The following is a 23,753-nucleotide window of genomic DNA, read 5'->3' as shown; positions in this document are numbered from 1 at the left end:
TGATGTCCTTTTATCCTCCTCAATTACTGTCATGATTAAAATATTGAGTGTGTCAGTCTTAGCTTACAGTGGAGTATAAGAAAATCACAGTTTTGTTTTTCATTGCTTTTATAGATTTGGCCTATAATGATCGGCTATACCCATCAATTTCTAGTGCCATGACATTGTGTATATATAAAAGTTATATAAAAGATTGTGATTTACCTCCAAGCAGGTGCTAAACTGGCATATCTAGCCTTGCTGGAGGCAGCCCGTGCCTTCAGGAGAGATCTTTAGAGATCCACATAACATGTTTGAAGAGAGTGACTCCCAGCTAATGAGCCATTTCAGACTGCCAAGACATTCACTAATTTGTGCGTAGAAACAACTTCACTGCTTTCTCCATGATGCACCTTTAGGTAAATGTATTTACCTAGAGAAATGGGGGAGGTAGTGTGCTGATTGCAAATAGTCGGCACGCGCCTGCCAATTTAGAATGATTCTACAGTAATTCACTAACATGGCCGGTGCGCACATCGTGTATCTGACAAAATTTTGCATGCACACTTATTTTATGTGCAAAGTAAAAACATTTTCAGGCATATATGTGAATGAGGCCCATTGTGTGTTTGACATAACAAAGACCGTTTTAGGGCAAAAATCCCCCAAAACAAGCACAAACTTAAGGTGACTGCAGTACAGACCTGGCAGAGCTTCAGCAGGAAACAAGTATAACAAGTACCTCCTTAAGTCTGTAGGTCACAGACCTACAATGTTCATCGTATGTGGAAACACCTTTAGCTGAAAGTCAGCAGTCGAAGTCATAGCCAAGACAATGAAAAATGTGTCACTGTCCTTGTACTCTCTGGCTGCACTGTAAATTCCACTTAATTTCATTACTATTAACAGCTGCAGCCTTCCTTTTGATGGACGCATGTGTAAACAAACGAGGACACAGTGATCAAAGTCATGGAAATCATTATGATGATTGTTCTTAACAGCTTGGCACACAAACTGGCCAGCCAACTCAACTTCTTTTTCTTCTAGTACACACTGTGACCTTGGCAGGACTCAGACTGAGTTCCTGTGAAATTGGAGACTGTGTTTGAAGTAGCCAAATCCAGAAGCAGTAAAGAGGAAGAATTTGTATCTGTGCTCTTCAGCAGAGTAGAGTGGAGGCCAATTATCAGTGTTTGAACTCTAATTATTTGCCATTCAATTAATTGCAGTGCTCCAGTTTGGTGGAGAATACATTAAGAGATTTCTCCTGTCTGGCCAACGTTTCCTGTGACGTAGTCGGAGCAGTACTCAGATCTTTAAATTAAGTACGAGTAACAATAGCGTAGAAGTACTCTGTTTCAAGGAAAAGTCCTGCATTTAATCATCCCAGCTAAATTAAATCAATATTAAAGCAATGTCCCAGGTTTATGCACAAAATGTACTCAGGTGAAGGGGACACTATTTCATTGTGTTTGACAGAGCAGTATGATAAAATCTTTTTGGTAGGAGGTTAAAAAGGCAAAGGAAAAGATTATTTCAAAAGACATTCCAATGGACTCCTGTTTTTTAATTTAGGGCTATACCCAAAGGACCACAGGTTTGCCAAAACTAAACAAATAATCATAGATGTGTGTCTCCTGCACACCAAAAGATCGAATGCAATATTTTGTGAAAAGACTGGCAGACCAAGTGTTACATATTGGGTTAGTTATATACTAATAACTTGTTTTTAGGGAGAGTGATGTATATATGAAAACGGAAACGGGGTATGTTTGTCTTAGAACATTTAGTGTGTTTGTGAAATGCATGGCTCAATCAGGTGATGAAAACCTTGCACTATGATAAATTTGAGCTCAGTACCGTTAAAATAATCAAATACCTTTAATTTTAACAAGCTTTCAGGATTTTTGCATTCATAACAGAGGGCTTTATGTATGAATAATTTGGGGTTTTTGTTAATCTGTACCTCAGTGTGTGCTGTCGTTGATGAGGTATCCATTTGTTTGTTGTTGTATACGTACACATGTTCAAGTTTCTTATAAACATATATTTTTTAAAAAGTCTGGTATTAAAAACCATTCTCAAATAAAGGTACAAAAGTATTATAATCAAAATGTAGACAAATGTGTGTGTATAGGATTTAGGGGGATATTTCTGAACAAATGGAATATAATATAATAAGTATGTTTTCTTTAGTGTGACAGTAAGAATCCTTGTGTTTTCATTACCTTAGATTCAGCTGTTTATACCTACGTATTGAGCAGGTCCTTGCCTATGGAGTCCAGGGTGTTGCACCAACATGTTTATACAGTAGCCCAGAACAGACAAACCACACACTTGCTGTATGTAGGGCCATTCATGTTTCCACATCGTTCACTGTAATTAGCAGTTCCTTTGCGACGAGCACATCGGAAAAAACACAGATTTTTTAAACAGGAAACAGTTTTGTTTAGTCCTTTAATTGGTTTAATCACCTCGTTTGTTTTGGAGAAGAAGGGGCCACTGAAGATAATTTGGCTCCTGAAAACTCCTGAACGCCTGGATCTTAAGTTATCAGAGAAATAAGATGAGCACACATGAGCAGGTGCAGCCCATCTGTGACATGTCAAACACCAGATGAAAAAAGCTGATTTGTAACATGCAAATACTTTATTCAGTTTTTTTTTTTTTTTTTTTTTTTGCAGTTTTAATAACGAAGTCTGTTTGTTTTGGAGAGGAAGAGATCTTTGCAGATAATTCGGCTCCTGGTAAAAATTTCCTTAACAACGAACACTGAAGGAATTCTAACTGGGAGAGGTTTTATCTGGTTCAATCTGCAATCCTCACCGCTATATGTCACTAAAATCCTCTAATTCTTGGACACTAGACCTTTAAAGTACCAAAAGTAAAAGTACTCATGCAGAATGGTCCATTTCAGAATAATATACAAGACATTGTAAGACTATAGTTATTGATGCATGAATGAGTTCATCTCTGTAAGTGGAGCTATTTGCATTTTATACTATACTACTAGGTAACATATAATAATATATAATAATTAATCAATTGATTTTATTTTGAATTAATTATTAGTATCTGCTATGTAACTAAACCAATCAAAATAAATGTAGTGGAGTGAAAAGTACAATATTTCCCTCTCAAACAAACTGAAATAGAAGTATGACCTAGCATAAAATAGAAACAGTCACGTAAAGTACAAGTATCTAAAATTTGTAAATAAATTCACTACTTGAGTAAATGTATTTAATCTTGTTCCACCGCTGCCTGTGGCTGCCATTTTGCAAAAGTTTAAGTGTACTTGCAGATACTGCCAGCGTGTGGTGTCTTGTGCGCAGTTGCTTATGTTGTTTGTGCTGTGTGTGTGTGTGTGTGTGTGTGTGTGTGTGTTGGCAGGTATGCGTATCCTGGTGACCCTCCTCCTGGACACACTTCCCATGCTGGGCAATGTGCTGGCACTGTGCTTCTTTGTCTTCTTCATCTTTGGCATCGTTGGCGTGCAGCTGTGGGCGGGGCTACTGAGAAACCGCTGTTTCATGGGAGAGGATGTCAAGATGTGAGTTACCATAGTAACTGCCAGATGTCACAACAAGAGATGCATTGGCCTCATTACTTTGAAACCTGCATGTCAAAAGTTTGCCCACAGCTGATTAGCTTCTTTCACTCAGCTATTATTTTCTAAGAGAGGATCAATAGCGCCGATAGTCTGATCTTGTTTGTTCTCTAATCAGCTCCGCCTGAGAGGAAGTGAATGTGTTTCCTCCTGGAGCCTCCACCATTAGAGATCACAAATCAAGGGATTAAGAAGGCTACGTGACTTTTGTGTGTCTCTATTCAGGGACTCTCAGTGGCTGTTCCAACACGAACCCTCAGAGTTTCACTGTCACTCTGCTTCTCTCCTACATGATCCTTCATGTCACGCTCGATCACTGTCTAAGTGATGCCGTTACACCATTGCTCTCACTCCCGCTCCTGCTCACATGTTCACAAACATGGTGATAATATCACATTACATCAGATAACATCATGTTCACCACCTGACCTCACTTGGGCTCAGCCATCCCACTCACATAATAATCCCTGACAGTGGTGTATTTAGAGGTGGGGGTGCACAGAAACAGCCTTTATACTGATGTACTGTTTGGAGCAGTCAGATACAATTAATCAATTGTTTGACAATGAAGGTATAGTTAATACTGTAACTAAATACTTACTAATTATAGTAATAATAACCTTAATCCAAGTAACAGCTTTCAAAACCACATAACAGAGTGTTTACAAAGTAAAAACAAATCTGTACTACAATTAAATATAGCCCGCCAATCAAAAGTTTGGAATTACCTGTTATAAAGATGTGTTTTTCTTCTTTTCTTCGATAATGGCTATTCTAATAGATCACCAAATGCAACACCAAATGTATTATTTACCACTGAAATAGTTTTGGTCCCGAAATAAAAATAATTATAACTTCTATTTAGTCAATATTCCCACTGTGTTGTAAAGTGGGAGAATACTGTTATTAAAATTTTCTTTCAAATGCCCTTTAATTTTTAATTTGTTTTCCAGTCCAGAAAAGCCTAAGTGGCTCCTGATCATCACTGAAACAAAATGTTGCAATTTGGCTTTAAATATTATGTTTTTCTCTGGGCTTCCTGCAGTTAACTCAGTTATTAAATTGAAATGGTATAAACTGCAATTTGTCAGTTTATATGTTCAGTTGATATTTCCTGATTTAACTCCAACAGTGCTAACCCTTGACTAGACCCTAGACCCTTTCCATTTCTATCGAAAGGTTTTGCTAAAGCAACACATTGCCTTATTGCCATTATTGTGCACTTGATACTGAAAAGGGAATCTGTGCCTTTTTAAATCTGCTCACATTTGGATGCTAAGCTTCCAGTTTCTTTTACCAATGACTGTTGGCTTCATATATTCTTCTTGAACTGTTGCTCCTCTTTCTGCTCTTTCACTTATCAGTCAGGTTGAACAGTTATGCAATGATTTGATCTCCATGTACAAAACAAACCCTTGATACAAAATAACGTCTATTTGTAGAGAGAACTTTCTACAACCTAAAAGCATGTAAGACTATTCAAAAATATACTTTAAGAAACAGGGGCTCCAAAATACTATGTCTATGAAGATAGGGTTTTTTGGAAGAAAGAGTTCTTCAAGGATGTTTAAAGTTTTGGGGTTAAAAGATCCTCACCCTCAAATTTTCAAATGTTTACTCATGTTTCAATTGATATTTTTCAAATGTAGATGTATCTGAGAAACCCCTTAATCAATCCATTTTAGTTGTGTTCTGCCAAAATTGATATCTTTATCAACATTTCATGCCATACAGAGTTACGTGGGCTGCTGAAAGTATTTGTTTCTTCTGTTTTTAGGGGTTATCTCATACTTGGCATTTTGTATATATTTCTGATGTGGAACTGGGTTTCAGTGCCCAAACCCACTGCACCACTGACATGTCATAGAATCCGAATCCTCAGTAGTTGTGGAGATTTCACAAAATCAACAGATACACAAATCTACCCCCTAAAAACATGATTGTGAACTACTAGTGTTGTGGATTGTGCCGGGCCACCGAAGCTCTGGCACTTTGGGGAACCGCAGGCAAACCAGTTAAACAAAACCTTGATTGGCAAGAGAGACTTATGAGTAATGTAGTCAGTGACTATAGTTGGAGCCCCATGAATGGGTTCTAGCTGGAACTCTTAGATTATAAAATGGTTCCCATTGAATTCCCTGGGTGGTTTGTTTTAGCATTGGAAGAAGACAAAAGGGGCTAACCCATAGAAAGATTTCTGTCTGGAACGATTACATTATGGGCTGGAGTTTAAGATAGAACCATTGGAAAGGCCTCCATGTGGAACTTTTATAAAAGCATCCAAAAGGAACCATAAAGGGTTCTCCTATGGCTGGGGTGGGGAACCTCCGGGCTCCGGGCTCCGGGCCGTGTACAGCCCACAAATAAATAATAAACAAAAATGTCGACAGCAATTACTTTTCTGGGATAACACAGACGGCGATGCATGTCCGAGTCAGGTTCAGGGTCAGTGAACACAACACGTGAGGTTACGTGCAGTCGCGCGATTACATCGGGGATCGATTGACAAGCGATGTGTCATGGCGATTGCTAAGAAAATGGAGGCGGATGCAAAATGCCGCGTTTTCCAGGAAAAATGGACAAACGATTATTTCTTTGTCGAAGTAAAAGGCAATACACTTTGCCAAGTTTGTGTCGTGGCGCTGGCAGTGACGAAAGAGGCCAATCTCGAGCGCCATTACGGTTCCAAACATGCTAAACCGGAAGAGTTTACAGGACAAATGCGTTTTGATAAATTTGACGCTCGTCGTCGGAGTTGGGGTGCCCAAACATTAAGCTTTCACAAGACATCAGACTGACAGAGACAATGTTAGGAGGACAAGTTTTGTGGTGAGTGAATTAATAACTCAGAAGCTGAAACCTCACGCAGAGGGAGATTGTGAAGGAGTGTAATTTAAACCGTGATAACTGATCACTTTTTCATGCTATTAGAATCTATAATCGATGCATCACGTGTTCATGAATTTAGTATGGCCCTCGGAGGACTTCATAAAAACTGAGACAAAAGTCAAGCTTTTGTCTCAGGTAAATCCAAACTTTTGAGCCATAGTGTAGCCACAGTGAGTAAAGTAATACAAAAAATTTCAAATACAAAAAATAAGGTAAAAACGATGAAATAAAACTGTAAAACACATAAAACACTGTGGAACGGGAAATAACACTTTGGACTGATACTATTTAACTGCTGTGTTTTAAAGAGATACATATCTGGAAGTGATTGTGATTTAAGTGAGAAAGTAAAGTGACAGCTCAGTTGTCTGTTGTCACACTGGAGGCCATATACTCAAAATAGTTCAGTTTATTATGACTTCAACACAGCACTTTTGACAAAAACAGTAGCTGCAGCACTGACCAACAGCAATTTTTTATTATTATTCTAATTTTATCCCGGAAGCGGGAGTCTGTGATTACATTTCTGACATACCACAGCTGTATAAGGAAAGACAATATCACATTATTATTGGCTTTAATCTCATGTGGTCACATTTGAATACTTGAGAAATACCCTACACAATTTTACTCAAAACTAATCCTTCACTAGATTTTATTTTCAGTTACCAATTTGGCTTTTTTCCCGCTTCATAAACACCAAAATGACCTTTCTTAATAAGAAGTGAGGGAGCATGGCTCCTCTGTGACCCTTCTCTACACCACAGATGATTGATTGCTTATCTCTCTGCTGCACCCTCCCTCTTTTCCTTTTTTTCCCCTTAATCTGTATTTCTCTCTGTTTCTTCATTTCCCCCTGAAGCACCCCTGTGTATTTCACTCACTGTCTTTCTGCTTTTCCAGAAAACAGTTTTTGTACAAACAAAAGGTTGATGAAATGATTTATCTACCGAAAAATTGTCCGATCTTTACCTGAACTTACTTTCTATATTTAAGGCCTCTTTTATTGTTTTATTTTGGCAGTTTAAAGCATAAGACCAGATATATTCTATATGTTTCTTACTGGACCAAAACCAATAGTGATTCTACTAACAAGTGGGTGAATTATTTGTGTAACCAGAGTCTGATACAGCTTATTCCTCAATGCTAAAGAGCTTCATGTTGTCCAAAACTATTAAAAACACATTAGAGAGCTGCAGTGTTGCACTGGAGGACATCCATCCATCCATTGTCTGTAACCGCTTATCCTACTCAGGGTCGCAGGGGGCTGGAGCCTTGCCCAGCTGGCATTGGGCGACAGGCAGGGTACACTTCAGACTACAAGGCTGGGGATGACATGCTCCTTCATTTAAATAAACATGGGCACTATCGTTTATTTTGAGTCTGTTATTTCATTTTTAGTGTATTATTTTGAATCCAGCATACACAGTCCAGATGTTGATAGTAGTTGCCACTAGTTCACCAAATGTCTATTAATCCATGACTGACACTACCCCACCCCCCACCTCCACTAAAAAAATCCAGTGCTTACTCCTGTCTGAAAAATCAGTGAAAGACATCAGTGTCCAGCTCCTAATGCAAAAATACAACTATATTTACATTTCTGTGACCCATTTTTAAAGATTTAAATCTTCTTACGGACTGATTTGGCTTGGGGCTGAGAGCCACAGAAAGGAAAATTAAGATGAAAAGTTCTGAGAAATAGACTCAAGCATTGTTGGTCTTTTCAGAGGATTTGTTCCCAATAAGGATGTTTGGTCAGGCTGTTCTCATAAACAGTTTCCATTACCTTGCATTACTTTTCCTATAAAAACTAATCCAACCAAATCCGTATATATCCTGAGATGTCTTGTAAGGCGGCAGATTGGACTGGTGGGTCACAATACCTCATATTTTCACCCGTATCTCCTACAGAGATGCCCAACCATGTTTCTTTCCACAAATATAACCACAGTACCCTTACGTCATTGCATAACTTTACATTAAGGACATAACATCATTTGTGGGCCACTAATTTTTAGGATATCATACAAACTAATGTGTGTGCATTTTCATAGGATATCACAGGAACTGTTCTGGGATGATACGCGGTTTACTTTTTCTTTTATGTTTCCTGTATATTCCTTAATAATAATAACTTTTACACATGCAGTATTAATAAAATATTATCAAATGTTTTTCTCCTCTTCTCCAGGCGATATAACATTTCTTTCCTGAGTGGCTACTACCGGCCAGATGGCACCGATGACCATCCGTTCATCTGCTCAATGGAAAGAGAGAACGGGATGCTTCGGTGCTCCGATGTGCCTCGCCGCCGTGTAGGCCGGACTTCCTGCTTCCTGGGCGCTGAGGATGCCCGTCCAGAGATGGAACTCAGTGCAGATGAACCAGTGCCATGTGTGAACTGGTATCAGTATTACAATGAGTGTCGTGCCGGGGAGATAAACCCGCACAAAGGAGCTATTAACTTTGATAACATTGGATATGCATGGATCGCCATTTTTCAGGTAAATGTTTGTTTATGTATAAAAGGAAAAGAGCTTTAATCCATTCACGCTGATGAACTCTGTGCACCACACATTATTGTGATTAATCAGGGTCTGTGTTCTCATGCAGGTAATTACTCTGGAGGGATGGGTGGACATCATGTACTACGTCATGGATGCACATTCTTTCTACAACTTCATCTACTTCATTTTCCTCATTATAGTAAGTACACACACACACACACACACACACACACACAAACACTCACATATATGTAGTTAATGACATTACAGATAGACAATTTTTGGATAGTTAAAGATTATTGAATACATACTGTACAACATGTAATTTGTGTCACGTATTTCATTAGATTCCTCAAACTATGTAACGTAAAGTTGTATTACTTTTGAAATACTTCAAAATCATGTTGCAACACGTATTTATATGGGTGTTGTATTTTCATGTCAAAATAAGATAAAAACCAATGAATTAATTTCTCCAAGTAATTCATTTTTAGAGACAGTGACTTTATGCAAAAAATCACCAATTTAAACTGCCACTGAATACAGTTACTCATTTTTTGTATCATATATACTTAACTTTTTATACATTACAATTTTTCTTTTTCTTTTTAAGAATTTTGTTTTGCATTTTTGCCTTTATTAGACGGGACAGAGTGATAGCGTAAAAGGGAGAGAGAGCCAAGGTTTACCCGCAGCCTTCATAAATGGGGTGCCCACTCTATCCACTGAGCCACTTTTTATACAGTACAGTTACCCTGCAGATAGATGTATTATATTGTATATTTCAGTAGTGTGTAATGTGCTCTTTGTCATAACCAGGTGGGCTCCTTCTTCATGATCAACCTGTGCCTGGTAGTCATCGCAACCCAGTTTTCTGAAACGAAGCAGAGAGAACACGCCTTAATGAAATCGGAGCAACGCGCCCGGCAGCTCCACCAATCAGCTTCCACGCTGGCCAGCGACAGCCAACCGGGAAGCTGCTATGAGGAAATCATCCGCTACCTGGCGCACCTGGGCCGTAAGGCGTGGCGACGACTCTCCCGCTACTATCTTCAGACACGCAGGCACATTCACTGTGTGTGTCAGAAAGACAGAGGAGGTGGAGCTTCCAGAGGGGGCGCAGCTGGGGAGATGAATGGACTTGCTCACAGGCACTCAGGCCACGCTCCCAACGACCTGTCACACCTTCATCAGCTTTACCATCAGCATCACCAGCTTCATCACCAGCAGCATCAGCAGCCTCAGTCTGAGCCTGCTGTCAGAAATGGAGGGAATGGTTTCAATTATCCCTTCATATCGCCCCTATTCAGTCAACTGAATGCAAAGGCCCGAGACCAGAAGAGGCTGGTTGCCACAGAGACTGTCAACAGACTGCCACAGCTGGTGGTAGAGCATGGTGAGAACGAAAGGGTGTGTGTTTGTGAGTGTGTGAGCGATCTCAAGGTTGTGGCTCAATCTGAGCCTTACAGGGGCTGATGCACTGATTTGAATGCCCTTGGCAAAGACCAGCACTGGTCCCTCTGTCTACAAGTATGTTAGCAGTGATGATTATTTTTGTAAAGAAAGCTTTGAAGGAACAGTGTGTAGGATTTAGTGGCCCCCGAGCACTGAGGATTGCAGATTGCAACCAGTTTAAACCCCTCCAGTTAGGATTCCTTCAGTGTTCTTTGTTCAGGAGTTTTTTTTTGCCAGGAGTTGAGTTATCTGCAGAGGTCTCTTCCTCTCCAAAACAACCAGGCCAGATTACTGAAACCAGTAAAAACACTGAATAAAGCAGTTTTTACATCACAAATCAGAGTTTCTCTGACGACGTTCACCATGTCGGGGACGGGCTGCCAGTCCAGCACCTGCTCATAGGTGCTTACCTTTTTTCTCTGATAAGTTAAGATTCAGACGTTTGGGAGATTTTTTACCAACAGCTGAATTATCCGTAGAAATCTCTGCCTTTCCAAACACAAACAGCCTTTGTGGTTTAAACCAGTTAAAACACTGAATAGAGCAGTTTGACGTTAAAAATCTGTGTTTTTTCGACGTTGTTTGCAAACATACGTTAATATGAATGGCCCTATGTAGAGCCAGTGTTTGATTTGTCTGTTCAGGACAACTTTAAAAACATGGCATGCAACATAGTGGACTGTGGATGAGGATCCACTCCTTATGTTGATATAAACGGCTCATTCTACAATAACCAAAATACAACTGTTTTTTTCAGGTGATCATCCACTAAAGAAAACACACTTATTATATTATATTTCATTTGATTCTCTATTTCTAATATAGCCCCCTAAATCCTACACACTGGATGTTTAATGTGCCTCAGTTTGTGTTTTGCAGAGTGATTTGGTTAACTTTGGTCTATTTCTTTTAAATTCTTTCTTTTAAGAAATAATCTCTCAGCGCAGGCTCAGTTCACCCAAATTACAACAAAGCACATTTTCCCACTCACCCTCGGCAGCATTTAGACATGCAGATCACAGACGTCTGACACAGTGGAGGTGAATTTAATCTTGTTTGTGGTGCTCAAAGCATCATGAAAAAGAAAAAGAGCTTTTGCACACTAGAGTCTTCACATTAAAAAAATAAAATAGAATAAAAAAATAACAAGCTCTCAGTCATAGACCTTGATCAGGCCTACAAGGCAAACTGAATACAAGAGCACTGTGGTGTATTTGTACATTCAGGTAATTAGCCCTAAGGCAACACATCTGTCTATCCCTTACATAAGATTACACACAGGGTATTGCAAGTCCCATGGCATTTGTGGACCACAGATATAGAAAATTAGTGATACGATGTATGAAGGGGAAGGGAAACACACATTTACAGCAGTTGAAAACTACAAAAACAAGGGTACTGTGAAAAACATCAGGCAGATGCTGTTATACCTCACAGCACATAGTTTAAAAAGAAAAATATGTTGAGGCGGAGCGCAAGACTCAAGTCAAACTCCTTATTCAAGCCTAAAGGTTGAGGTGTCACAACTGACAGTTGATCCAAAACATTTCTCTCTGACCTTTTTGTCCAGATCTCCGCCTCTAGGTTTGATTCCCTGAACTCTGAGGGGGGATATAGAGTAAGAAATGAGAGTTAGGATGCCAATATTCATGAAAATGATTTGCAAGAGTATATTGAAGACCCTGGAAGAAAATTTTGCAAGTTTCTTGGCAGTATATGTGATTAAGACTCTTATTGATTTGTGTAAAAAAAAAAAAAAAAAAAAGCTATAAAAAGCATTTTGAAAATATCTGGAGCAAGTCTTGCCAGAGACAAGAAGATTTTAAGGTGTTGATTATCCATATGTAAAGGGCCTGAAGAGGTACTACATAAAATTACAATGCCATAACACTGAAGGACTCGCTTCAGAGTAACATAAAACTGTATGGTCAAAATCAAAGATAAAGATGCGAAGATATCCTGACTTTAAGTCACTTGAGTGCTCCGTAAACACAGCAAGTCTTACAAACTCCACACTAGCCTCGGTGGTATAACAGTATTACTGTATACCAGAGTATTTACAAATCCTAACTGTATGATTTTAAATAGCATTAAAAATACAGACACTCCTCTGTTGTTTAACTAATACAGAGATTCTGTATGTGTTGATTGTGGGCCATATGCAAAAAAAATATAAGTAGTCACGGGCCAAACAATAAGAAATGCATTGTTTTGAACCAGAAAATTAGTGTTTGTAGACCATAAAAGCCCAGTTACCATAGAAAATTAATTTTCTTTCAAAATTACTGTGGCAACACTATTTAACAGTTTAATGTTTGACAAAACAATAGTTTATTGGTATGCCAACATATTTTAAAAGATATTTCTTATCTTTCATCTTCTCATGTCCATTGCCTTGTAGATAAATGTTTTGGTCGACTAGTAATCAATCATCGTAGCTAAAGTAGCGCCATCTAACGTTCAAATGAAATATTTCAATGGCAAGGCTTGCTAATAGCAGCGTAGTTGTTCAAGATGATAGGTATGTCATGTTTAACCACATATGCATATAGTGCAGTTTATTACAAATATACTCAAGCCATGTTAAAGTCTGTTTTTAAAGATTTGCAGTGCACAGCATGCACCAACAGAGGTCAGTCTCTACAGGTTGAATAGGCAGCTGAGCTGAGAAAGATGGCGACTGCTAGTTGAGGGGATAACATTACAGGAGTACAGATGACCAGCAATGGCAGAGGAGGAGGCAGGGAGGAAAACAGCATATTTCCACAACAAGTTAAGGGTTTATTTCGTCCAGACTAGAGTTGGTAATTGTTGAATATTAAAGACTAGCTGGGATGGTTTTGGTGAGTTTTATTTTGTTTTATGATGAGTTATTAAGCCAGTCTTGATTCAGTCAAAGAGAGAAATTTGAATTCAGAGAGTACACTGTTCTACTTTTCTGTTAATAAGGAAAATATTTGTAAGAAGATTTCCTTTCTTGACATTTCATGAGTTTATTTGACTAAACAGACTAAGAGAACTTGTGGAATGTAACTGTGGGTTTGAAATTTGTCAATCCTGGGTTACAGAAGGACCGACCCGCTGTACTCTCCCTATGATTGGTTAGTACTTGTTGGATTGGTTAAGTTTAGGCAAGAGGAATGGGATTTGTTAGTGTAAGGTAAGAATGATAGGGTACGCCAATCAGAGACACGCAGAGTAATGCGGAGTAGAGGCAAGCCAATCTGTTGCTATCTGGGGATTTCCAAATTTGCCTGGGGGTCAGGGGTTAGACTTGCCACTGCGTTTAAAACTTTTTTTTTTTTAAACCTAAATACCGTCATACAGAGAAAATAGATACCACCCAAGCCTACTCCACACCCTACAATAACTCAGGCTTTACGTCAAAGAATTTGTAGTCCCAAAACCAAAATGACCCTGATGACATCACAGTAACACCTTTGGGCTATTTTCCAAGACTTTACAAAGCTCTTCCAGTATTAGAGGACACACGAATGTTTTCACGGGCTGAACAGTACTCTATTATGAGCTCCTTTGATGTGTAAAATCAGTCAAGTAACAGAGAACATACATTAAAAATGTTAATACAATGCTGTAATAAATTCTAATTGTAGCTGGCACACTTCCTGAGAAAACTGAGTAGAAATTATTCAGGATGTGCTCACATGCACTGGGGATCCTTGGCGAAAATGCTGAAAATCACAGTGTTTTTTTCTTGTAGCATAGAGCCATTTTCAGCCTTTCAGTCTGCCTGCTGAAACTTTCCTTGCAGCCCACATTATCTATAGACGCACGCCACAGAATGACTAGATTGGATTCACTATATCAGTCTCCAGTGAAACATGAATTTGTTGTAATTGTGATGACAAGTGAACTGCTCTTGCTAGATTAGTGTTTGTTGTTATGTCATTGGAGCATTCCTCCCGAGCTGCTTGCTAATGAATTCCGCTGAAATCTTACTCCCGCTTCACTCCATGCCCCTTCCCCCCCAACACACACACACACACACACACACACACACACACACACACACACACATCCCTGTTCTAATAAAAGAACTCCCCCTCTGCACAAAAGCATCCCAACTGCACAGTTGCTTCCATGTTATTGAATTTTTGTCTCCCTGAAATGAAATGACGGTGCTCTCCTTTACTGAGCAGAGAATATACTGAATGACACAATGTCTACAGGAGTGCAACATGCAGAATCAACTTTTTATTTATCAACCTTGTGCTTCATGTATGATTTTTTTTTTTTTTAATATGATGTCTTTCTTGTGTCTGTGCAGGTGGGTGCACAGGGCACCCTTCATTACCGTTGCCGGGTGAAGTCCCAGTAGAGTCCTCAGTATGCCCGTACTGCATCTACTACAACCAACTTGGTGACAGTGAAAATTTTAATGAGCAGCCTGAAGACCGGCATCATGGGTACAGCAACTCATGCCATGGCAACAGCCCGTGTCATAGTAACAGCCCATGCCACTGTAGCAGCCCTCGCCGTGGTGATGCACAGGTGTCTGAGCCAAAGAAAGGGCTGTGTAAGCGTTGCTGGGCGGGACTCCAAACTAAACTGGAACTCATTGTTGGCAGCAGATACTTCAGCAGAGGAATCATGATCGCAATCCTTATTAACACGCTGTCAATGGGGATAGAGTACCACGAGCAGGTATGTTTATGTGTGTTTATGTAAGGGACTGCATGTCTGTGTGTGCATGTGCATAGCTATGCACAGGGCTCTTGCAGATTGGATGGGACTCTGGTTTGATTGAAAATGGATGTGCTAATCACTGTGTGTGGTGGAGTCAATAAACTTACCCTCCAATCAACACTTACAGCACCAAGCATATGGGATCACAGAATGTGTGTGTGTGAGAGAGAGACTGTGTGTGGGTGTGTGCATGCATGTATCAGGAGGTGGAGAAACTCATAAGACCTGAAGTGTTAATTAAAGCGTGACCCTGGGATGGGAGAGTGAGAGTGAGGAGCGCAGAGACGGGGCAGAGTGAGGGAAGCAAGTGAGAGCGAATGGAGGAGTGAGGAGGACAGATCTGACGTTGTGATTGGCTGGGAGGTAGGGACAGGCTGCAGGAGAAGGGGGAAGATTGAGTGTGGCCCATTTCCTGAACAATATGACAGATTTGGATGGCCTTGACTTCTTGAATAAGTAATGTTTAAGGATAAGGCCAGCTCTACTTTATCCTTTTTTGTTATCAATAAATCCTCTGAGGAGACCAAAGCGCACAATGAAAGTGTATGAATGAATATTGTGATATATGAATACAACGCCAAATCCCGATAAAGCTTTATTTCTCTCTGTGCCATAGAAATCAATTGTCATCTAAAAATTATTAAGTACAAACAAAGAGCCATACAATTTGACTGGACTACATTCCCTCATTTCAGTGTGTGTGAACAGTGCAGTTTGGTCTGAAACACCTCAGAGACTTGTTTTTTGATCTCTGGAGAGTAGCGCTGTGTCAGGAAAATGTCACTGAGCATGCTCAGAGACACATTTACTTGTTTACACTGCTTTGTTGGTTTGACGAGCTGAGAGAAGTAAACACAATGTTTGCATTCACTGTAATGAAGAAATGACACCTAATGCCACCGTACACAGTAGCTCTGTTGTTTTTAACAAAGATGGAGACATAAGATATTTTATTGTAAATAATGTAATCATTTCTAAATCACTTTTCGAGACAAAGTCTCGGTGAGACTCACTGCAAAGTGCTTTACAAGGTTTATCCCAGATTTAAAACAATGCAGGATTTAAGCAAAATAAATCGGCTAATCTCAAGAAAAACAAGTGAAGAGCGACTCCAACAATAACATAAATAAAGATGTGTTGATAATCTTTAAAACTTTTTCTGTCATGCTCCCGTTTGAAATCAGAGAGCCTTTTCTGCCCCCACCCTCCTGCAAACAAATGAAATTGCGACAAGCCAATAATACTAATATGAAATTACTAAAGAGAGGAAAATTAAAAAAAAACATTATACAGTTATTTTACCTTAAAGTATCATCTTCAAATCCTTTAGATGGTACACTTACTTGTAACAGGAAAACTGGTGTCTCTTTTATTTCCACTCCACGCCCAAAACGCCCCATCTTTCATTATGTGACTTTGGGAAGCGGGCGGGATCTCCCTGGAGAAAAGAGTCAACAAAAGAGTCATAATATTAGCTTGGTTAGCCTGGCTAGCTCTGTATTCCCCGTGCGCACATCTTGGCAGAGCAGAGATGAGACATACACTGTTTGCAAGGCATGAATTATACTTTGTAATTGAGCAAACTCATGCCAGGTTGCAAGGTTGCAAACTTTTTTTTATTGTCCTGATGTAAGCTGTACTGCTCAGTCTCACAGCTAAATGTGATACAGTGACAATCAGAGTGTACATCCCTGCCAGTGTTATTTATGCAAGATTGCAACATTGGCTTTAACCTTATTGGTGTCATTTTTGTCTCATAAAGGTTTTAGTTTTTCCAAATGTCAGGAGTCACATTTAACGGCTCAGCAAACAAGAGGCTGAAAACATTAGCAGTATTTTAGCATGTCATGTCATGCGTGGCAGATTCTTTTGTTATACTTTTTTGTTACGTCAGTGTCGTCTCCAATGTCACTATGAATAAAACTGCAAAATCCTGTAATATTACTCGACCCTGTCAAATGACATGGTTCTTTGACAGTGTATTGTCTGGTTCCAAATCCTTCAGCTTGTCAACAAATGCACGTGTTCAGCTGTCCATGAGTCTCTGTAAGACAGACAGTTGCAGCTTTCGATGCAGTCTTTGACGAATAACATAATTAGGGATGTACACTCTGCTGTTGAATTCTCATTTGCCATTAGCTGTTAGACAGATCACTACAGCTTACATCAGGAACATATTAATGCTTTGCAACCTAAAGGCACAATTTGTATTACAACAGAGAAACAGTGACACCAAACTGCAAAAATACCAAGTCTTGCATAATGTTGCTTTGATGTTATTTTATTTGAATGTAATTATCTAGAACTTGACATGATGCTAAACTAATGAAAGATAATAGTTAAACTTAGATACTTTACTTGTTTTATGGTGAACCTCAGAGTAAAGTTTTAAAAAAATGATCAGTGTTTTAAGTGTGAATCGATCTTGATGCACTCACATAACATGAAAAGGCTCTTGTTCAACACAAACCTCATTAACTCAACGTCAGATCTGCTCCAGAATTTTCCTTCCAAAAACACACCTGAATTCACATCCTGGTGCAGCTTCTCTCTCCATATCTGACACGTCAGCCACATAAACCTGCACTGTAGTCTTGAGTGGCATTTCAAAAATCCTTAACATGTTGACTCCACCACTCTCTTCACTGCCAGTCTGTCTGTCTCTGTTTATTTGTTCATTTTTCTCTCTGCCAGTCCAATATCTGTGCATCAATCTCTCCCCTTTTTCTCTCCACAAACACTGCGCCTCCTCAGCCGCAGGAGCTGACAGATGTTTTGGAGATCAGTAACATGGTGTTCACGAGTCTGTTCAGCCTTGAGATGTTGCTGAAGCTCCTGGCTCTCGGGCTCTTTGGCTACATCAAGAACCCTTACAACGGCTTCGACAGCATCATCGTCATCATCAGGTGGGGTTCTGGGGGTTTCTTTTACTGTGAGTTTACCCGAAAAATGGAAATTTTGTCAGTATATATTTGTGTTGTTGGAAAAGCTTTCCTGCGAGTCAGCACTGCAGTTATATCTCCCAAACTGTCACAGTGGCTCTGGCTCTGGCAGTGAAGCCATGTGGTTGCACTCTTAGTCCAAGGGTCCTGTATTCACTCCATTATGTAGTACTACAAGCTAAATTATGTATCTGTGCTTGAAGGCTTTGCTTGTTTACTGTGCCAGTGCACGCTGCTGTCACCTCCTTTATTGGCTGGTAAGTTGTAAACAGCATTGGCCCATTTTCTGTTTTCAGTTGCCACATTGTCACTAGAAAAATTACTTAGTCCTTTCCCTACCTGGAAGGGGAGGCTTTTGTGTGTAATACTAATGCAGACTTCAAAAGGGTTACAGCTGAGGTTAAGCACATATTGATTCCTGAGGTTGCTTTAATGCGAATTTAATTTTTGTGTTTATAATCTGCTTACCATCGTTTCAGTGTGTGGGAGATTGTGGGTGAGGCAGAGGGAGGCTTGTCGGTGCTGCGTACTTTCCGTTTGCTGAGGGTTTTGAAGCTGGTCCGGTTCCTTCCCGCCCTGAGGAGGCAGCTGGTGGTGCTGATGAAGACGATGGACAATGTGGCCACATTCTGCATGTTGCTGATGCTCTTTATATTCATTTTCAGGTATATTCTTACTTTCTCTCAAGGCGATTTTGCAGGATGACGCACAGGAGACTCACAAGATAGTTTTCTCAGTTTTAATTACACAGATTATACCTTATAAAAAAAAGAATCATTACTTATCACCTTTTTTTTTTTTTACATTGTTACAGGGCATATTACCACATATCTCATCACTTTTTGCACACACACATTTATTTACACATGCAATATTACGCATTCACATTAAATTACAATGTAATAAAAGTAATGTGTTGTGTTTTGTGTTTGTGTGTGTTGCAGTATCTTGGGAATGCATTTGTTCGGCTGTAAATTCGGTTTGCGACAAGATGGTGGAGACACCCTACCTGACAGAAAAAACTTTGACTCTCTGCTCTGGGCGACTGTCACCGTGTTTCAGGTCAGACAAACACACTGATGTGCACTCTCTCTCACACAGATACACACGTACAGATGCAGTTGTGGAAGAGGTATCAAGATCCTGTACTTAAGTAAAAGTACAAATTCCAATTTTACTGTCCTCTGGTACAAGTAAAATTACTACATTCAGAACCTTCCTAAAGTAAAAGTACTTTAAGTAAAAGTACTCATAGTGCAGTAAAATGTTTCCCATCTGTTTTTTCTATGATATATGATGTTTCTGGATTAATATTACTGCTGCATTATGTGTGTGTTGCATTTTACTGCTGCAGATGTACTATGCATGATTTCCCTAACAATGTAAAGACTCACACAAAATGCTTTGCTCCAACACCGGCCGGCAGTGAGGTTTTTTTTTTGTTTTTTTTACGCCTGCCGGCAGATGACCACGAGGAAGGAACTCTTCTTTTGAAAGCTATAACGACTACTTCTAGTCAGGAGATGGGCAGAGTGCTGAGGCACTTAGCTGATCTTGCTAAAAAATAACACCGTTAGTCAGGACTATGTACTTTTTCATGTGGACAAGCCATGTATAGTTGCTCCATGCACTCTGATGTCGATCAACCAACAGGCAAAAAGTTGACACCCCCATGGCACCTGGGCCAGCCCCCCTCATTTGCATAATGAAGTGGAAATGTATGTGGAAGTGTAGGTGGAAAAGGAAAAAGAGAGTTAAATATGTTTGAGGAAATAAATGGAGGGGCAGGCAAATAAGGAAAATAATACATAAATAAATACATAAATAATCCCACAAATAAATGAATCCATTTTAAAAATGAGTAAATAAATATGTAAAATGTAGAATAAAATGGGAAATTATATAAATAGGGGAATGCATGCGCAAGTGGAAAATAATACATGAACAAATAAGCAAATAAATATGAAAAAGAATAAATTGATAAATTAAATGGGAAATTAAATAAATATTGCCATTTTTGACATTTTCATTTATTTATTGATGCATTTATTTATTTATTTTTGATTTTGTCAGTTTCAGTCTTTCATAATGTTGGGGCTTTATGAAAAGGCAGCGGCCAGTTGCCAGAGTTTAAGCAGCAGGCAGCCAAGAGACACAGCAATGAAAAGATGCAAATAAAGCGCGGCAAAACGCCAACAAGAGTGAATCTGGGGTTGGCTTTTACTTTCACTTTCGCTGGCGATCGTGTTTACAAACAGTGACTGACAATCCTGTTAAGTATACCTTTAAGGTTATACTAATCTTTACACCATTTTAGATGCTATGCTATGCATTTTACTGTACAAAATCATCATGAAGTGTTTGTAGTATCTCTGTCCTGTGAGAATAATGTATCTCAAAAGTCAACGTTTCATGGTGTCAAAAAAAACAGCTGTTTTCAGCATTAGTTTAGCTCAAGATGTAGGAGAATTTCATCCTTCAGTTTATCACAAACATTTTAAAATCAAGTCATTTTCTGAGAGTAAAAAGTACAACATTTACTCCTGATATGTAGCAGAGTAGAGGTATAAAGTTGCATGAAATGGAAATACTCAAGTAAAGTATAAGCACTTGAAATCTGTACTTTAGTAAATGTACTTAATTACATTCTACCACTGTACAGATGCATTTGAGCACACAAACACACTGATACAAGTTATTTAATTTAGAGGAATTTCCTGTCAATGATTGTGATTTTAGAATTATTTTCTGTGAGATTCAAACGAGCAGCTGTTGCCGTCAGCAATAGTAGCCCTGATGATCATTACCATTATTTCATTTGCCCCAATTTGAGAGCACTCACACTTGATTTTTCAACAAAATCTACAAACTCTCCCAGTGGGCAGGTGAGATGCGCTTCACAAGCAGTGTGGGAGGAAGAGTAATGAAACAAGCACTCCACAGGAGCTCATTTAACACTGATGAGCATCATTACGGTTCAACTGACAATGAGATATTAAAGGAAGAATCTGCTTGTATTCGTCTTCTTCTTCTACTTCAGACAGCGACCAGTACTGTATGTTGCATTGCCGTTGTTATTGATGGTGTATTTTTATACCGACATACACTTGACTTGCACCACCTGTCTCTGCACGTCTTATCCCATCTGCAGATTCTTACCCAGGAGGACTGGAACGCGGTGCTCTATAATGGGATGGCCTCCACCTCGCCGTTGGCTGCCCTCTATTTTGTCGCCCTCATGACCTTTGGCAACTACGTCCTCTTCAACTTGCTCGTAGCCATTTTGGTTGAGGGCTTTCAAGCCGAGGTATGGGCAAAAATTGCAGTTTTATATGAGCTACTTAGAGACCGAGGAAGAGAACGAGACTAATTGAGTTCTGTTGTGCTGATGATACCAAAGCTGCCTACAAGAGAATAATCTCCACCATCCTGCCTGTGTGGTTTCTCCCCTCTCTTTATCCATTACTCTTTTTCAGTTGTCCTCCCTTCCTCCATGTGTCTCTCTCTCTTTCTATCCCCTTGCCTCTCTTTCTCTCTCTCTTTCTTTCTCACTGACTCGCACACACACATACACACAAGCAAGCACAATTCTCTCCAGGGTAGGGATGTGTTTGATATCGCCTGCCATTCACAGCTGGTGAGCTTTTGTTGTTTAGTTTTCATCTTTTATCTCCAGCATCAGAGAGCTCTCTGCTCTCTCTCTCTCTCTCTCTCTCTCTCTCTCTCTCTCTCTCTCTCTCTTTCTCTCACACACACACACACACACACACACACACACACACACACACACACACACACACACACACACACACAGATACCCTTTGCCAAAGCCGCCTGCCTCCATCTTTCTGGCGTGAATTTTAATTAAATTCAGTAAAGCTTTATTGGCGTGACTACGGGAGATTGTTGCCAAAGCCATGCACATAACTCAACTAGAGAACACTGGAGATCCCCTTTGCCCGTCTGCCTCCCGCTCTTTGTCTCTCAGTCTCTTCCTCTCAACTTGCTCATATTTTTCACTTTTACAACAGTCAACAGACAGTGAGAAATGGGAGCTAATGAAGATTATGATGGTAGTGTTCTCAGTGATATGTGTGTGTGTGTGTTTTTAGGGTGATGCCAACAGATCTGAAACAGACGATGAGAGACAATCGCTCTCTTTCGAGGATGAGGAGAAGCTGAGAGAGTTGTACGCTGCAGGTACAAACTCTTAGATCAACACTACACTCACCTACAATCACCTTAGAGGATCATTTTGGTTTATTGCTGCTGGGTGCTCTTGTTATAGTGTTGTTCGTCTGTCTTATTGGTGATAATAACAACACTGTACTCACCAAGGTTTGCTGAGATCTGGGAGTGTCTCGAACACCTGTTCTTACACTATATACCTTTGGTGCTCAGGTGGGATCTCTTGAGGGAAGTGTGTAACGCTTTACGGCATCACAGCACGTACCACCAGCTAACTGAAGCTAGCAAAGTATTGCCAGTTCTGTAAATAACTGTGGCTGTAAAAATCCAAACTTTGTACACCTTTAGCAATGAATTATACTAAATACTGTAATAATCAAACTAATCCGGGGTTGCAAACTGTTGATACTGTCCTGGTGTACAGTAAGTTGCTGTGATCTGTTTCACAGCTAACAGGAAAAATGTGCTGATAAGACACTTTGTTGTCATGGGGATAGGGTGCCACAGCTCCCGAGACAGACCTTTAATAAACGGCTGCAGACACTCAAATTCAGCCAGCACAAACCCCAAGTGCCAGGGGGCACAGTGGGCTGGTGGCCAGCTGTAGCCAAGGCTCTAACTTGTGTAATGGCAACAACAGAAAGTTGATCTGATGGAGAGTCGAGGTGAATTCAAGTTGCTACAGCCAATAACTGAAGGTCGACATTTACGACATTGACGTTCAAATCCAAGACTGTAGGGGAACCAAATTGCAAAAAATACCAATTCTTGCATAATAATGTTGCTTTAAAAACAAACACCAATAATGAAATGATTACTGAAACTCTCTAAACATCTGTCACAGTTTACAGACCAACTTTTTGGTTCCAATTTGACCTACTGTGCATTGTTTTATATTGCTAATAGTTGTCCTGTTTGAAGGCCAAGCAGCACCATCCTCCCTCAGATAGTTTTAAAGGAACCCAAAGATTCTGTAAAATTGTTAATTTGAATACATTTCTAGATGTTGTATTCTTTTTTTAAAACAGCTATATGTCCCTCTGGTATTTTCTATGAAATCATAAAAGCTGTTTTCTATAATTGAAATGTCTTCTGCCTTGTTAAAGTGTTGCATTTATTCATTTATGTTTTTTAAAAACATTTTTCTCAGCCTAAAATTATCCTATTCTTAACAACGTCTAAAAAATATTTGCATCTACAATTTAAAATTTCTCTGTGTATCCTGAAATCATTAACTTTAAAACTGCACTTGAATTCCTCAAATTTCCAAAAAAAACAAAAACAAATACTGTAGACATGACCTCTGTTTCTTTAGTTGTAGCTACAGCCCTAATCATAACAGAAACTGTGAAAACAAGTTTTAATAAATTGAAATTAACAAAAAATGTTTGTGTCTACCTCTGTGTGTGTGTGTGTGTGTGTGTGTGTTGTGTGTGTGTGTGTGTGTGTGTGTGTGTGCGTGCACGTGTGTGT

The 23,753-nt window shown here is 39.5% G+C and overlaps 1 protein-coding gene across 1 annotated transcript in view; it reads left to right on the top strand.

Annotated features, from left to right (window-relative positions):
* Positions 1 to 23,753, top strand: part of LOC121941811 (voltage-dependent T-type calcium channel subunit alpha-1I-like) — a 62,766-nt gene that overhangs the window by 15,278 nt on the left and 23,735 nt on the right. The window contains exons 6-15 of the mRNA XM_042484692.1: positions 3,373 to 3,532; positions 8,673 to 8,985; positions 9,095 to 9,187; positions 9,808 to 10,384; positions 14,732 to 15,108; positions 17,905 to 18,056; positions 18,572 to 18,757; positions 19,037 to 19,154; positions 21,244 to 21,399; positions 22,205 to 22,292. Coding sequence (XP_042340626.1) covers positions 3,373 to 3,532; positions 8,673 to 8,985; positions 9,095 to 9,187; positions 9,808 to 10,384; positions 14,732 to 15,108; positions 17,905 to 18,056; positions 18,572 to 18,757; positions 19,037 to 19,154; positions 21,244 to 21,399; positions 22,205 to 22,292 — 2,220 coding nt within the window. The remainder of the gene's footprint in view (positions 1 to 3,372; positions 3,533 to 8,672; positions 8,986 to 9,094; positions 9,188 to 9,807; positions 10,385 to 14,731; positions 15,109 to 17,904; positions 18,057 to 18,571; positions 18,758 to 19,036; positions 19,155 to 21,243; positions 21,400 to 22,204; positions 22,293 to 23,753) is intronic.

This window comes from Plectropomus leopardus, chromosome 4 (assembly GCF_008729295.1).
Source record: "Plectropomus leopardus isolate mb chromosome 4, YSFRI_Pleo_2.0, whole genome shotgun sequence".
Taxonomy (NCBI): Eukaryota; Metazoa; Chordata; class Actinopteri; order Perciformes; family Serranidae; genus Plectropomus; species Plectropomus leopardus.
This window is presented reverse-complemented; position numbering and strand designations above follow the sequence as displayed.